The 15,955-nt window shown below is 40.6% G+C and overlaps 2 protein-coding genes across 6 annotated transcripts in view; both read left to right on the forward strand.

Moving 5' to 3' along the window:
• LOC111862472 (C-type lectin 37Db) overlaps positions 1-10,947 on the forward strand; it is a gene marked incomplete at its 5' end in the record, with an annotated part of 92,461 nt that extends 81,514 nt beyond the window's left edge. Inside the window, 3 exons of the mRNA XM_033750682.1 lie at positions 642-751; positions 9,405-9,513; positions 9,986-10,947. Of these exons, the coding sequence (XP_033606573.1) occupies positions 642-751; positions 9,405-9,513; positions 9,986-10,230 (464 nt within the window). The remainder of the gene's footprint in view (positions 1-641; positions 752-9,404; positions 9,514-9,985) is intronic.
• Positions 10,948-13,189: 2,242 nt separating this feature from the next.
• LOC111862479 (protein FAM135A) overlaps positions 13,190-15,955 on the forward strand; it is a 71,060-nt gene continuing 68,294 nt past the window's right edge. For all 5 annotated transcript variants that reach the window (XR_004512798.1, XM_033750685.1, XM_033750686.1 and 2 more), the window contains exon 1: positions 13,190-14,187. The gene's annotated coding sequence lies outside the window, so the exon portion shown is untranslated. The remainder of the gene's footprint in view (positions 14,188-15,955) is intronic.

Consider the following 15,955-nt stretch of genomic DNA (forward strand, 5'->3'; position numbering starts at 1 on the left):
TCCTTTTTCTTCCTTTTCTTCTCTCCTTCACAAGACAACACGTGAAGCCTGGGATCCCGTTGTCTCAATGTTTTAATGACGTCAGCTCAATGATGCTCCAGAAATGGCGACTCAAACTGTAATCTCCTGCGCTCATTTCGTGTTATTGTGTCACCGATTAATTATATCGATACTGGGCCGTTATGTGTCAAACCATGCCTTTGATACTATTCAAAATGAGCACCTTGAACTATAAGCCTGATTTTGTTTTTCTCTCGGCTTGAATACATTACATAATGAGTTCTGTGTAGTTAAACGATGCCAGCACTGTCCAGCGCCCTCTTATCCCATGACAAATTGAGGCCTGTCCTCATTCATGTGTAATGTGGGCTGGTTGCCCCTCGCCATTATGTTGTAACAAGAAGTTTTCTTTCAAATGCAATTTTTTTTATTCACCAACATAATGGATTAGAATTAAGATTATGAAGAACGATGTCTGCTGGAATGTGGTGCCAGGTAGATCTTGTATGAACCGACGTTTCAGAGGTACGTATCGCCTCCATCTTCGGGGTAGAAAAATCCGCGAGAGAAGAACCAGCGTGAGCAGGTTCATTTTCACCTTTATGTGAACAGTAGCTAATTCTTTTTATTTTGTATTTCAGGCGAATGCACCAACTGTGTGGACGAGGGTGTGACCTTGGCCGGCAACAGATGGACAATGCCGTTACTAAAACTGGGGGAAAAGCGATATTATCTCGGAATCTTCTTCAAGGTGAGAAACAAATATCAGTTCATCATCATTACAATATGTAAAAAAAAAGTAAAGCTATCCCTGTAGCAGGCCATGAAGGCCCATAGGGTTGTGAGACGTTGAGGGTCCCACATTATCTAGACAATCGGCTCAAAGATTGCGGTAAGGTTATCAGCCTTACGCGCCGGCCGCGCTTTACTCCCCAGGAATATTATTTAATTAATTCCTGGTAGTCATTTCTGTTAAGAGGCTGAGTAAACCCCAGGGCCATAGTGCGGCTGGAACGATAAGATCAAGTGAAAAAAAAATCCAACGACCTCATTGGGCCTTGAACCCGCGACCTTCCGGCTTGTAGCATAGTGCCTCAACCAACTACGCTTCCGCGTGCCCCTCATTACGATATGTATTAGGCAAAACGGTTGTTTCAGCATCTAATGTTGCTTCCTCTCCTCGCATCGTTTTCTTGGTCTTCCTATGCCTCTTCTACCAGACGGACGATAGTTATAAGCTTGAAGGGGGAAGCGAGATTCTTCCATCCTCTGCAAATCTATTTTTCATTGGTGTCTATGTTTCGAGTGTTGTCATTCACTAACAGATCTGTCTTAGTGGAACTTTAATTCCAGTTCATTATGACTATTCTTTTGCACTTTGTACATCGTGCTCAATTTTGTAAACCACTCTATGACAGATATTCGCTCTATTTCCGTCATTAGGTAAATATGTTGATGTTTCACACGCTTCCTCATATATGACTAACCTTGACTATGTCTCATTGGTATTGCATTCTGCTGTTACTCACTAGACCAATCTTTGTTACTGAATATCGAACAACAACTGAGTCTGTTCGACAGGTAACGCCGTTTTCGACAACACTGGCATTTCACGTTTGGGCCCTTAGTGCGCAAGTGTTCTCCACAAGATATCACCTGCACACTTTTATTTAAGTAGATATTCTCCGTGAATTACCGATATATAATAAAAATCGTTACTTCCATTTTAGCGAAAATGGTCATTTTGTATTTTGACGGCCATTTTCTTTTCTTGGAGCTGAATGTCTATGTTCATCAGGCAACGACACGTGAAACACGAATTCTTAAATGCCGAATGTGACAAAATCCGTCCAGAAATTTAGTCGCAAACGAAACACATATCAACATATATATAATCAAAACAAACTCCATAGCTTGTAGCCCTCAAGCGAACTATACCGTTCGAGCGACCGTCGCTTGTCGGCGAAGTTGTTGCCAACTTTAGCGGATAGAGGATGTCGCTTGGTCAGCGCAACGAATCCCCACGGCCGTTAATTTCGTTTTTCTAGACCGGAGCCTCTATTTCCTTGAAGTAGCTCCTCTGTTATCCTAACGAGGCTGAGTGGACCCCGTTCCAGACCCACTACTTCTCAGAAAATCTGGTAGCGCCCGGGGTCGAATCCGGGGCATCTGGATCCTTAGCCAGGAACCCTGACCACTAGACCACAGAGGCGGTCAACATATATATCGGTCAACAAAAGTGGAGCTCCGACATGTGTGTTTATGGCATAGTGCTTAAATAATTAAGCACAGGACAATTTTACCTTTTACCTTGCTGACGCAGAGTTCTGCTTCGAGGGACCAGAGACTGTCTGGCAGAGACTAACATAAGTAAGTTGATATGAAGAGATAGTAAAAGGTACGATTTGTAGGCGCGTTCACATATGCCTTTTACTTCTGTTGCATGAGTACATTAACGTAGTTAAGAATGGATTATTATACAGACTTTTGTAGATCTGTATGCCGACATAAAGACCAGAGGCGAAAGTGGAGCAGGGCTAGAGGGGCAGTCTCGCAGGAACACGTGTTAACGGGAACACCTCAGTCTCAGTCAGGAAATGTCTTCGAATATTAGACAGTCATCACTGAACTGATTACGAACTGTAGAACGAAGCACGAGCATAGACTCGATGTACTTATTATATGGTTTAAAATTAATGCACGCCTTTCATTTCATTAGTTTTGTTAATTGTTGTTAATTAACGGTCGACCGACCGAGCGACCGCCGCTTATCGGCGAAGTTAGTGTAAACGTTAGCCGATAGAGCGTGTCACATGGTCAGTGCAACGAATCCCCACGGCCGTTAATTTCGTTTTTCTAGACCGGAGCCGCTAGTTCCTTGAAATAGCTCCTCAGTTATCATAAGGAGGCTGAGTGGACCCCGTTCCAGAACCACTACTTCTCAGAAAATATGGTAGCGCCGGGAATCGAACCCGGGACCTCTGGATCTGTAGACAGGAACTCTGACCACTAGTCACAGAGGCGGTATAGTTCGCTTGCGGACTAAAACCACGGAGTTAATTTCCTCTATTTTATTCTCTTTGTGTTTCCATGGCGATATACAACTTCATTTGGACGAAACCTACAAAATAGCTGACTTTAATTGTTTAAGGAAAACGAGAGGTTTACTTTGTGCCTCTCAGGCATGAATCAAATTCAGAAAGAAATTCAAGTATATAGGCGAGATACCCCGTGCCGCAGCATGCAAAGTGTCGAAGAATTCAATTGGTATCAATGAAGACAGACAGGGAGAATGAAAGCTATTTCACTCTTGAATCTTAAGCTGGCAGTACCACAAGAGAACAGCGGGGCGCGCCACAGTAGCTGTGCTAGCGGAGACCAACTTGAAAAGTTACGCCAGCCGCGGAGATTAGATCTGTAATAACGATGCAAAAAGGATATATCTCCAGTGAATAGACTGGTTTAGGGAATATTAGTATCAGGAAAACGCTCACCTACCGGTCACGGTAGCCGAGCGGTCTAAGGCATGCACTGTCTACGCTCGCTCGGAAGCCGGGGTCGTGGGTTCAAATCCCACTCAGGGTATCAATATATAGTGTTTGTGTGTGTATATGTACAGGTAGAGGCCTTGCGACGAGCTGATCACCCGCCCAAGGTGTCCTACCGAATGTCTAATATCTAGTAAACCGAAGTGAAGCGGGGAGTTTCATGGAGGTAGGCCAAGGCCCAAATTGGGGCTCTAGCGCCAAAGGAAAAAAAAAAATACGTTCACATTAGTTGTACACTGTATTGATCGCTGTATATACAGTAGGGTATAATGACTCAAATTACTGACGTTCTTACTGATAGTTTTTTATTTACATTGATCAACTCTGACCAGTAGACCACAGAGGCGGTCAATAAACGAGGAACGTGTCGTAAGTAGAAAAGAAGAGAAATACAGACAACATTTTCGTAGAGAAGCCCGAAGGAAAGAGTCCACTTGGAAGTCATAATAAGAGATGGGAAAATAATATTAAGATTTGCCTGAAAGAGGTTGGAAAGTTATGTCCTGGATTCATTTGGCTCATGTCAAGGACCGGAGGCCTACGATAGTGACATTTCGGGTTCCACAATGTGGTTTCAGTTCCCTGACAAGTTTATCAGCGCTCTGCTCCTCGGTGTTGGCCAATTAGTCACTTTATCTTGTACGATAAGGACGAAGATTAAGGCCTATAAAATACATCAGCGATATAATTATAAGGCTATGTCATTTTTGCACCAAACCCAATAATTCTGCTAGCACGCCCATGACAGCCTCGGTACCAGAGACACCCAAACTGAAACGTAACGCTGCTTAGTCATATTTTTCGAAAGGTCAAGCATACGGAGACATCTGGTGGCCAACTGCAACTACGGGATAAACATATGATAACATATTCATGAAATTTTTAAGTTTAAGGTCTTTCATTCTGGTCCGTCACACTAACAANCTGTTTTGATTTTACAGTTTGCGTCTGTTCTTATAATATTAAGACATGTAAGTGTTTTGTATGTTCGCAGAGAAAATATTACTTTTAATATCACTGAAGCCACAGCGTCTGCAGTAGTGACAGTGTCAATAAATAATCCACAGATAAATGAGAAACCATTATATTGTGACAAGACTCCTGAAAGCCAGAGACAGACGTCATTTGGTAAGCAACGGCTAAGTTTCCGTTACAACAGATAGCACGAACGAGTCGTTACCAGGTAACAAGTTGCTAAACACGCCTTACCGTGGCAACGAACACGCAGATTACAACATAGGAACCCTTCAAGTATGTGTTCTCTTCGCGGTCCGAACCGGGCCATGAAAGGACACGTAAATGATTCGCAGGGGAGAGTCGTACTGAGTAACAGAAGACCAGAAACTAGAGACCAGTCGGAGAGCCACATAACAGTGAGAGATTCGTCGTCCAGAAGGAGTTCAATGTGTAAACTGTTATAATAAACTGTATTTGTAATGGAGACGTCCAATAAATTGAATCATCAAATCTAGATCCCACAATTATTAGTCACGCTTACTCCTTATACGTGAGAGTATACAAGTAAATGTGTCCCTGTGCTTAATTAATTAAGCAACACGCCGAGAAGACGTATGAAGGACTGGAGGATAGCTCCACCATTCTTGAGCTTGGTAGTATATGGAGATAAGTGGTCAGCTTCACCCGCCTGTCGCTTTATTCACGGGAAAATAGCCCGCGGTTATCCGGATATCACCAAAAGACGGATTCAATTTTTGGCGTGCCTGTGTTCCCAGCCCAGCTCTAGGGCATTAGCCACCCTTTAGAACATCGATATGTTTTTATTTCTGTAAAGTCACGCGGAATTCTGGGAGAAGAAACATTTGACAAATGGCGCAGGATCAATGGTGCCAACTCACCCACAGAAAACGTTTTGAAAGTCAGTCAAGCTGATCACTACCTTAACTGTTTTATGTTCGTGTAAGCAGCCAATCACGTACAGAGAAACCCCATCATTCTTCTCCCATGTAATTTTCTACAAAGAAAAATCACATTAATAGGAAAAACTACTCCAAGATATCCATTGTCATTGTTCCAGTAAAAGTTCGTTTGAATTCCGACTAAGAAAGTAATTTCAATCTTTACTTTCTTTTTTTAAGGAATGTGACTGAAAGTAAAAGGTAATTTCACATAAATCGCTGATTGTTTATTCATTCAACTTATTTCAATTACGGAAACAAAATATGATTTCACAATTATGGCGCAATACTCGAAACTTTGAAGACCTTTTCCTCTTCACTCGAACACTGACAGCAGAACCTAAGAGTTCTGCAACTGGCAGGCAACCAAATTCGTAGTAGAACAATTGTAACGCAGTTGCCCAGTTTGAATGCAGTCTATCAGTCGAGAGGATTATGTATTTCTGAATATTAACTCTCGTTTCTGTGGCGTTGTTTTTTGATATTGGCTGTCGAAACTTGGCAACTTTTTGACCGTGTTGTGCTTTCTTTACTTATTTCATCGTGTCTCATAGTGTCTCCTAGTAGCGAACAAATTAATCTTCATACCAGTGATACTGATAGTTTTGGCCGTAACAGCCTTGAGATTCTCCCTAGTCCGTCCAATCGGATTCCTTTATCTACCCTTAATTATATTTATGGCACCCATCCCTTTCAATTAAGTCCTTTTTATATTATCACGTGTATGAGTGACTATAGACGAGGTATGGATTGGTAAATACATTTATTGATCACTTATAGGTCGTAACTACAAATAACTATAGCACTATTGCTGATTTCAACATTTTACAAATCACTACACTCCTCCAGCCTGCAGTGTCTTAACTAGTCGTTGCTTAGTAACACCTCTCAACAATGGAGATTCTTCAGCTTTTGTCCTTACGTCGTCACTACCCGGCGAATATACCACAACTGAACTGTCAACTTAATTACAGAGCCATGTCTTCTCAGACTCGCTTGCAGAACTCAACTGACTGGGTTGAGTCGAGTCTTATGTTACGACCCACAGAGAACACCGCCTGCATCACCTCTTCTATTGTTGTCTGACGTCATCGAGCACGCGTATGTTGCGGGCGCTACATAGCAATGGCTGTACGCGACACGTATCGTGACACCTCTATTGTTGCGTGCGGCCATCACCTAGCAACGGCTGATGTTAAAGTCACCTCTTAGCAACGGGTCTATACGCCACAATATCATGCAATGCTGTATAGTCTGAGCTAACAAGTGCATCGTTAAGTAGACCATAAATAAATATCAGCAATATTAAGGGGTTGTCTAAAATAGTTGAGAGAATGTATTGTTGATATTATTAGAGGAGGGATTTATGATATATATGATTCCCGGCGCTACTAGATTTTCTGAGAAGTAGAGGGTCTGGAATGAGGTCCACTCGGTTCACTCGGCCTCGTGAGGATAATTGAGGAGCTACTTGAATGGAATATTATCGGCTAAATGTCTAAATTATCCAAAAAACCGAAACTAACGGCCGTGGGGATCCCTTGCGCTCACCACGTGACACCCTCTATCAGCAAAAACTTGGCACTAACTTCACCGAGAAGCAACGGTCGCTCGCTTGGTATAGTTCGCTTGCGGACTACAGGCCACGGAGTTCCGCTTTTTAGTTTTATGTACATACTAAATTTAATAAAGATTAGTTCAGCCATTCATAATTTAAGGGGGGAAGAGATATACATGCAGACATACAGACACACAGACAGCAAGGTGATCTCGTAAGCTTGCTTACATTTTTCCGAAATAAACAAACTAGGCTAAAAATAAATAAACTTGGTTAATAACATATATTATAAGTAGTTATTATGCAGTCAGTCTATCAGTCAGTGACAGACTTATTTTTTAAGTCCTTAGTCTTTAGTTAATTCATTAGTTTTTTCGTTATGCTAACACGGTTAGTTAGGTTAATCGGCGATGCAGTGGCCACATGATCCTGTGTCATGCTCAATAATAGCTGAGGTGCGTGCTTATAGTCACACTGTCTAATTCTGCAGGACAATAAGGAGCAAGAATAAACTTGGCAACAGACAGGTCATGTGTTTGGCAAGATTATGCTAACCTTCATGAAGTTGAGGCAGGGCAGAATGGGGTGAAGGGGAAGGGTGAAGGGTATGAGGCGTGTTCCTTCAACGGGCCGAATTTTCAGTGATCAAATTACTAGTATCTTACCTTACATACTTTACTTTACTTTACTTTACTTCATTAGATGCGTTATAGTTTACACCTAGGCGCGCACCGACAGCCTGCTAAAATTACTGTTATTTTTTTAGTTTTCTCTACCTCTCGAAAAACAGAATATTCAGAAATAACAAACATAAGATAAATTTTTAGGCAGTTGTAAAAGTGTGTCTAACATCAGAATAGTAAAATCATCTTCCCATATAAATGTCATTATGTCCGTATAAATCATGTAACTACAGACAGACATTAAAACCGTTTTGTTAGTGTTTATGGCTCCATCACTAATAATAACGGGTTATAGATTGGACGATTTGATTTATTGACACTCTTTTACAATCAGTTGGAATCAAAATCAATTACAGCGCTATCGCTAACCTACCCACTTCACGAATCACTAGGACTTGCTCCATTCTTGTTCTTTATTCTACTCCACTATACTCCTACAGCTTCTACAACTGAACACTCAACTCAACTACTGAACTGAACTGACCTGACCTCCCAATTATTTTTCACCACTCGTTACATAGACTCGGGTCTGACCTCGTGGAAAACATGTGTCACGTGTCAGAATGCATGTTTAATGGTCCGTTGCCTAGCATTGGGCTTAGCGCGGATAGCATAGAAAACACTTCTTCCAGTACCTTTTCTGTTGCTTGCGAGTATTTCGGGCGTTGCCTAGAAGTGGGCTTGCATGTCACAGTATTTTTCAATTTCTTCTAGCTTCCCTTATATCTTATAAAAGTCACGTCTGTCTCATTTCAGACCCTTAAACCTTCACAATTTTTACTTTCTTTCATTCTTGTTCCTCTCTTCCCCAACCTTTCAAAAGCACAGTAAACCTTCAAAATTTTTAGTTTCTCTCAATCTTTTTCCCCCCTTCCCTAATCTTTCAAACCAGAGTAGTAAATCCCATCTACTCTAGAGCCAGACTACGTCATACATTATGTAGGCAACTTTACGGGAGAGAAATCCCTGTATACATGTTTGAATTTCCCACCGACACACGAATGCCGGAAGTTTGTTGAAATAGAGCTCAGTAAATTTATAATTATGATATTTGACGAAACTGAATCCTTATTTCCATATTATATAATGTAAAGCAATATGTGCCACCTGCTGTAACATTAAAAGTCTCTGCATTGTGCTCACACGGTCTGCTCAAGCGTTTCGTTATAATTCTCATAAAGAGCAGCGATCGTTTTCATACACAGCATTAACCTGTAATGGAGACTGGGTGTGTTTTCTGCGACGAAATAAATGGATTTTGAAGAAGAAATACGTACTTTAATTTATCCCTGTAACAGTCCGTGAAGGCTCTTAGGGTTGTGAGGCGTCGAGGTTCCCACATTTTCCAGACATTCGGCTCACAGATGGCGGTGAGATTGTCAGCCTTACGCGCCGGTCGCTCTTTACTCCCAGGAAGATTCCTGGTACTCATTTCTGTTAGAGGCTGAGTCGACTCTAGGGCCATAGTGCGGCTGGAAGGATTAGGTCAATTGAAAAATTCAGTGACCACATGGGGAATAGAACTCGCGACCTTCCGGCTTGTAGCATAGTACCTCCACCAACTACGCCACCGCGTGCCCCCGGTACTCTAATGTATTAAATAAAATTATATTAGAATCTTTCTTTCCTTACATTTGTTTCCGTCTCAGTGTCTGCAGCCCATACTACACTGAAGTGTGATGTGTTGCGTGTGTTACAGGCGAACTGGTACAGAGCTGCTCAGTACTGTCGTTACCACGGGATGCACCTGGCGAGTATCAGCAGTCAAGAAGAGAACGACAAGTTGGAAAAACACATCAGGGATTTCGGTACAAATTAATTTTACTGATGCACTTTGAACATTTAAAAACAACTTTTAACAAATCGTCTACTTCCCAAAATACTAATTTTCGCTTATTATTATTATTATTATTATTATTATTNCACAATTAATACAATGCGATACATTCCTCCGAAACTTTGGCTATTCAACATCAAGACGAGTTTGGGGGCCCTCTCAGATTCCCGTCTAATGGGTACTTCGGGTACTTTTCACGACGTTACTGCCCGTCGACTGTTTCTCAACTAACAAAATTCTAGAATTGCCCTGCTTATAACTATTGATCACATCTCCCCATCTGTTCTTCTATTGTTGTATCACGTGGCTATCACTCGGATAGCGCAGAGAATACAAGTCTTCTGTTGCTATTTACGGCCATTACTTTGCAACAGCCGTTGTTTACAGAGTCATTACTACAGTATGTTAATGTTGAATATTAATGATTTGTTTGTCATAAGCAGGACTGGGCCACGAACATTTCTGGACATCAGGGACGGACCAAGCCGAAGAGGGTGTGTTCTTCTGGATGTCAACCGGTCGGCCTGTCACCTTCACTAATTGGAACACTGGAGAACCGAATAATTTTCGGTACGAGAACGGGGAAGAAGAGCATTGTCTGGAACTCTGGAACCGTGATGGGAAGGGTCTCAAATGGAACGATACGCCGTGCTCCTTTGAGACATTCTTCGTGTGTGAAGTGCCTTGACCTTAGTGGGTGTCGACTTGAATGTACATAGCTTTTCTCTCCGCCACGGGATTGCAGGCCAGATCGCGGTAACGTTCCACTGCAGTGTTAAGACGTCAACCCAACAAGGAATTCAGGAAGTCGCAGTACAGAAGTCTTAATGGAGAATATTTCAATTTGGTATTCTCAAGATTACAGAAATTGCACTGGTGGAATTTTGAAAGTGAAATTTTGAAATTTGAATTTTTTTACACTTCTGCAATTCTATTTGTGCTCCAAATTAAGGGAACAATGAGCTTGATTGAGAGTTGCTGCAAAAATAACACAGGGAATTCCAAATTCACATACAGTTAAATTGGTAAATAAGACCTAAACGTTTGTGGCGATGGCACATTGGTCGTATTACAGCTCTAATCAATCGTGTTTTCAGGGAAATATCAGAGCTAAGGAAATATTTTGTAAATGTGAGTTAAGTTGGCACTACAGCAATGTGAAATATTACTGTAATATTTTGGGACTCTAGTTATCTGTGAGATAACGTAATATGAACAATATTTGTTGCGTTATAACAACTAACTCTTTTACTGAAACTGTTTTTTAACGACTGTCGTTCATACTTGGGTGTCAACGTCACCATCTTCTTTTAAATACTGTGTAACCATGCTCATTCATTTAATTTCATTTTCATGTTCGTGTGTTTAAAGTACGAAATGCATATTTTGGGTATTGTATTCCTTACTCATGCAGTGTTATTATTTCACTAGTTTACAAAATTTAATTCTTTTATTGCAAAAATATATTACTTGAAACGTAATACAGAAATATTGAAGAGTTCTATCTCCAGGAATACGACATCGTGTAGCGTGTGACAGGAATGGGGACCGCCTCTGTGGTCTAGTGGTCAGACTTCCGGGTTCGATTACCGGCGCTACCAGATTTTCTGAGAAGTAGTGGGTCTGCAACGGGGTGCACTCAGCCTCGTGAGGATAATTGGGGAGTATTTCAAGGAAATAGAGGCTCCGGTCTAGAAAACCGAGATTAACGGCCGCGGGGATTCGTTGCGCTGACCACGCGATACCCTCTATCCGCTAAAGTTGGCACTAAATTCGCCGACAAGCGGCGGTCGCTCGGTCGGTATAGTTCCCTTGCGGACTAAAGCCATGGAGTGTTTTTTTTGTGACGGGGATGTATTACATCCACTTTCATGGTTGAAATATGATCCTAAATTATTCTTCAGCCCTGAAAATTTCAGAAGATACAGGACTACTCTTCAAAGTCATCTCTGTGAGAAATTTCGGCCTCACAGAACATCAAAACCTTGTTCATGTTTAAACATAGATTAGTCCATGCACATTTGTCAACTATGTAACATACTTTGGAAATATATTAGAACTCTCATTCAGTGTTAAGTTTATCCACTGGTAAATTGCTTTCTCCATAACAGATGTTTGATTGACTGCTTGATTTGTACTCTGTTCTGGAAGTGAACCGTTTCATCTTATGGAACAGCCAGAAATCAAATGGAACAAATTCGGGTAAGTGAGGAGAATGCGGAAATGAAAATGATAGATTCCATTTTTTGTCCTTAACAACAAAATTCCTAACATAAGAAATTCCCTCCAAACACAAATACTTCCATAACAGAGAGATTTGAGACCGGAAGGGAGAACTGTGTCCATAATTTTATACTCACAATTTTCGAAGTAGTTCATAGACTTTCTTTAAGTTACATAATCAAAATAACAACAATTTGAGGACTATACAGATAGATGGACAGACAAAGACGGATACACAGACGTGTAGGTAGATAGACAGAGACAGCAACGTCATCTCGTAAGCCTCAGTTTTATTCTTTCAAGATAAGGAAAGTACGCTAAAAAGGATTGAAAATAAAATATCCGTATATGCACTTGTTATTAATAAATATATTGAGAGTTAACACAGACATTCAAGAGGTGAAGTGACAGGGGGTTGGAGAAAACTATATAATGAGGAGCTTCATAACTTGTACTCTTCTCCAAGTATAATTAGAGTAATCAAGTCAAGGAGGATGAGGTGGGCAGGGCATGTAGCACGAATGGGGGAGACGAATACATATAGGATATTGGTGGGAAAGCCAGAAGGAAAGAGACCACTGGGAAGACCAAGGCGTAGGTGGGTGGACAATATTAAAGTGAATCTTAGAGAGATAGGATGAGATGGTGTCGATTGGATGGATATGGCTCAGGATAGGGACCAGTGGAGGGCTCTTGTGAACACGGTAATGAACATTCGGGTTCCATAAAATTTGGGATTTTCTTGAGTAGCTGCAGAAGGGCTCAGCTTCATAAGTAAGAAAGTAAGTAACAGACATACAGACACCACGAGACGGGGAAATTGAACGTTAAAATATTAAATATTCTTGTTCTGTAACTAGTCAAGATACGAATCAGATGAGAACGTCCAAATTCAAGGTCTAGAATGTAATAATGTGCTGCATGCTCAGGGTAGCGTTAGCGTAGTTGGTTGATACTCCATGCTACAAGCCGGAAGGTCGCGGGTTCAAGTCCCGATGAGGTCATTGGATTTTTTCAATTGGCCTAAACCTTCCGGCTGCACTATGGCACTGGGGTCGACTCAGCCTCTAACAGAAATGAGTACCAGGAATTAAGTACATAATTTTCCTGGGGAGTAAAGCGCGGCCGGCGCGTAAGTCTGACAAACTTACAGCCATCTTTGAGCCCATTGTCTAGATAATGTAGGGCCCTCAACGTCTCGCAACCCTATGGGCTTTCACAGCCTGTTACAGGGATAGCTTTACTTTTACCTTTACCTTTTACATTATTGCAATATTTTGAAGACTTAAATTTCCCTCTGAAAGTCTTCACTAATTCGAATGCGTTGTGGTTCTTAAATATATCACGAGGGGGCGCAATGATTGTGAATTTGCAGGAGATCCACAACGCCCAGTACGCAGTACATGCGGACGTGTAAGCCAAGGTTCAAATGACTTCAAGTGAAATTTCAGATAAGAGTCCTAATTTTACAGAGTCATCTGCAGAATATGTACTATCGTTCATCCGCCAATATTACTTTCTGAACCATAATATAAAGTCATTTAGATAACAAAACAAATTCGCTCATGTTGGTTAACCTGTTAGAACAAAACAAGTTTCGAGTATGGCGTCCGAACTTAGTTTGACAGTTTAGTTGGAGTGTGGCTTTCATTTACAGTGTCGTGTTTGACTTGTGCGTTTGGTGTGTAATGTTGTAGTGTGACTTAATTTGTGCCATACTTCTCTGATTTAGTTACAAAAGGTGTCATAAGTTGTAATTGTTAAAAAATCAATAAAATGTGTTCAAGTGTCGCGAGTTGCAGTGCGAAAGAAGCTGGATGCGCGGAGCCGTAAAGCAGTGAATCTGTAATGGATACATTGATTTGTGATGTCTGTGATAACTTGTCAGGAGTGCAGTCATGTCCTAGCTCACCGGGCTAGACACTCAACTTTAGGTTCAGAAGAGTGGTGTGGTCTCGGAATTTTCGAGGGTAACGACGTAATTGAAAAAGAAAATGAAAGTGAACCCCAGCGTCAGATTCCGCATAATGATGGATAATCATGTTGATTTAACATAATTTTACGCTTCATTATGGATGCAGTCTCAGAATGTGACAGTTTTAGAGCTCATAATTGTGGCGGGATGGAAGAAATAGACAAACACAGTTCCGGACAGTATTTATCCCGGTTTTCAAAAATCGTCAATTTAACCGTTGTGAAGTTAGAAACTATCGAATTAGGGCCGCAGCCGTGTTCCTGATTACATGTAGAGAACTCGTTTTTTTGTTAATGTGTGGTACCGTTTATATTTTCCGAAGTTGTTTAAAATATTGTGTAACGTGACAGTGGTTGTGAATGTTTTTATATTGAGTGTCAGAATTTCCAGTCACCTGTGAATTCAACGGTTTATCCACAAGAATGGTAGAAGTTTGATAGTGGAAAGGTATATGTTTTATGTTATTACATATCCATATATTTTAACTTCACAGTCTGTCTCTACCAATCTTTATTCCTGTTGCTCCCACTTGGAGCATAGGGCATCCTTGAAACGCGTGTGTTTCTTCAGTTGCTTAATCTTAGACAGTCCATAGGACTCCTTGGACAAGGGAGCAGCCCGTCACAAGGCCACTACCTTACATAAACACAGAATAAATTTAGACATACATCCATGCCTTTAGTGGGATTCGAACCCACAAGCCCAGTGTTCTAGCAGGCAAAGACATTTCATGCCTTAAACCATGCAGCTACAGCCACAGTGATCAGTTAACTTCATAGTAATGTCACGTAATTTCTAATTGAACGGCTGAGGCAGCATGTGTTTAGTTCTCAGGTGTGTCACCTAATATTCCTAAGTCTGGAACTTGTTCCACTTTAGTTTTCATCATAGGAGGAAAGAATGAACAGAACTGTGCTGTGGAAAATTTTATTTGGATATGCCTATTTTCTTTTGCTTGTCATTTTGTTAGTCTCAGACATTCATCCTGCAAGAGTTTATTCTCAGTCAAAATTAAAAATGGCCTGGTTTGCCGCAAGATATTCTTGCATGTGAATATGACCTTTGATGAAAGTGGTGGTTGTATGTACAGTGTTCTTGAATTTCAGTAACACTGCCCTTATTTAAGTCAATGTTATATGAAATAATAATAATGATGATGATGATGATCTTCACTTTTAGTTATCCTTATAGCATCATATCTTATGTAAATCGATTCTCAAGATTTTTTTTATAAGACTTGAACCAAATTATTACAGAGTTTTCATAAACGAATAATTACCGTTAGAATTGTTGAAGCCTGGTAAATAACAAACCATTTAATTCAGAGCTTACACCCTTGAATATTAACTGCACAGCGAAATTACTTCATAAAATAATTTTGGAGACAGGCCAAGGGTCTGTGAATCTGAGGAGATGTGTATGATTATGTAAGAAAAATTTTAGGGATTTTGTAGTACCTGGGAATGAGCAGGTATGTCACCACTGTATGAACTTTGCAGTAAGTGTGGCTAGCAGGAAGAGAAGCAGAAGAAGAATATTTTAGAGAGAACATGAATAACAGAGGAACTGATTTCGGCTTCTAAATTCAAGAGTCAGTGTTTTTAACTTTCCATTGAAATTTAAACTGAACAGTATCTGAATGGAAGCAATTTATCTGATTGGTTTAATTTATTCTGTATAGCTTGTACTCGAGTTCACATACAGAATTCAGATTTATGGAAAGAAACTCCATTGCATGAATGTGAACATTTTACAGAGGTGCAAGGAATTTCATTCATAATAGTGGAGGCCATTTTTGGCATCAGCCATGATCTAGGTGGGTTTTGTTTATGATTTGTTGGCTTATGGGCTTTTCAATTGCCCAGAAGGTCTGAACATGTATGGAAAAATTTAGTGTACCTTCTACCTTCAAAAGCCTCTGGACAGAATTGATTCCCAACAGAATTCTGTCAGTTCATTCTGTCAATGCGTTATTTCCAATTTCTTCTGTATTAGTCTATAAATTTTTTATTTTTGGAATTTGTAGGACCCATCCAGAGGTGTAATGGTAGCAGCTCTGTCCTTAGACTGCCACTCTGGCTAGCAACCATGGCTTATGATTGTGTCCAAGGTCAATGTATATTTTGTAACATATCAGAAATCCGAGTCATAAATTTAATGTTAGACAGAAATAGATCCTTTAATTTCATATGATACATCAGTTAGTAAAATGTTT

The sequence above is a fragment of the Cryptotermes secundus genome, unplaced genomic scaffold (genome assembly GCF_002891405.2).
Source record: "Cryptotermes secundus unplaced genomic scaffold, Csec_1.0 scaffold816, whole genome shotgun sequence".
NCBI classification, from domain to species: Eukaryota; Metazoa; Arthropoda; class Insecta; order Blattodea; family Kalotermitidae; genus Cryptotermes; species Cryptotermes secundus.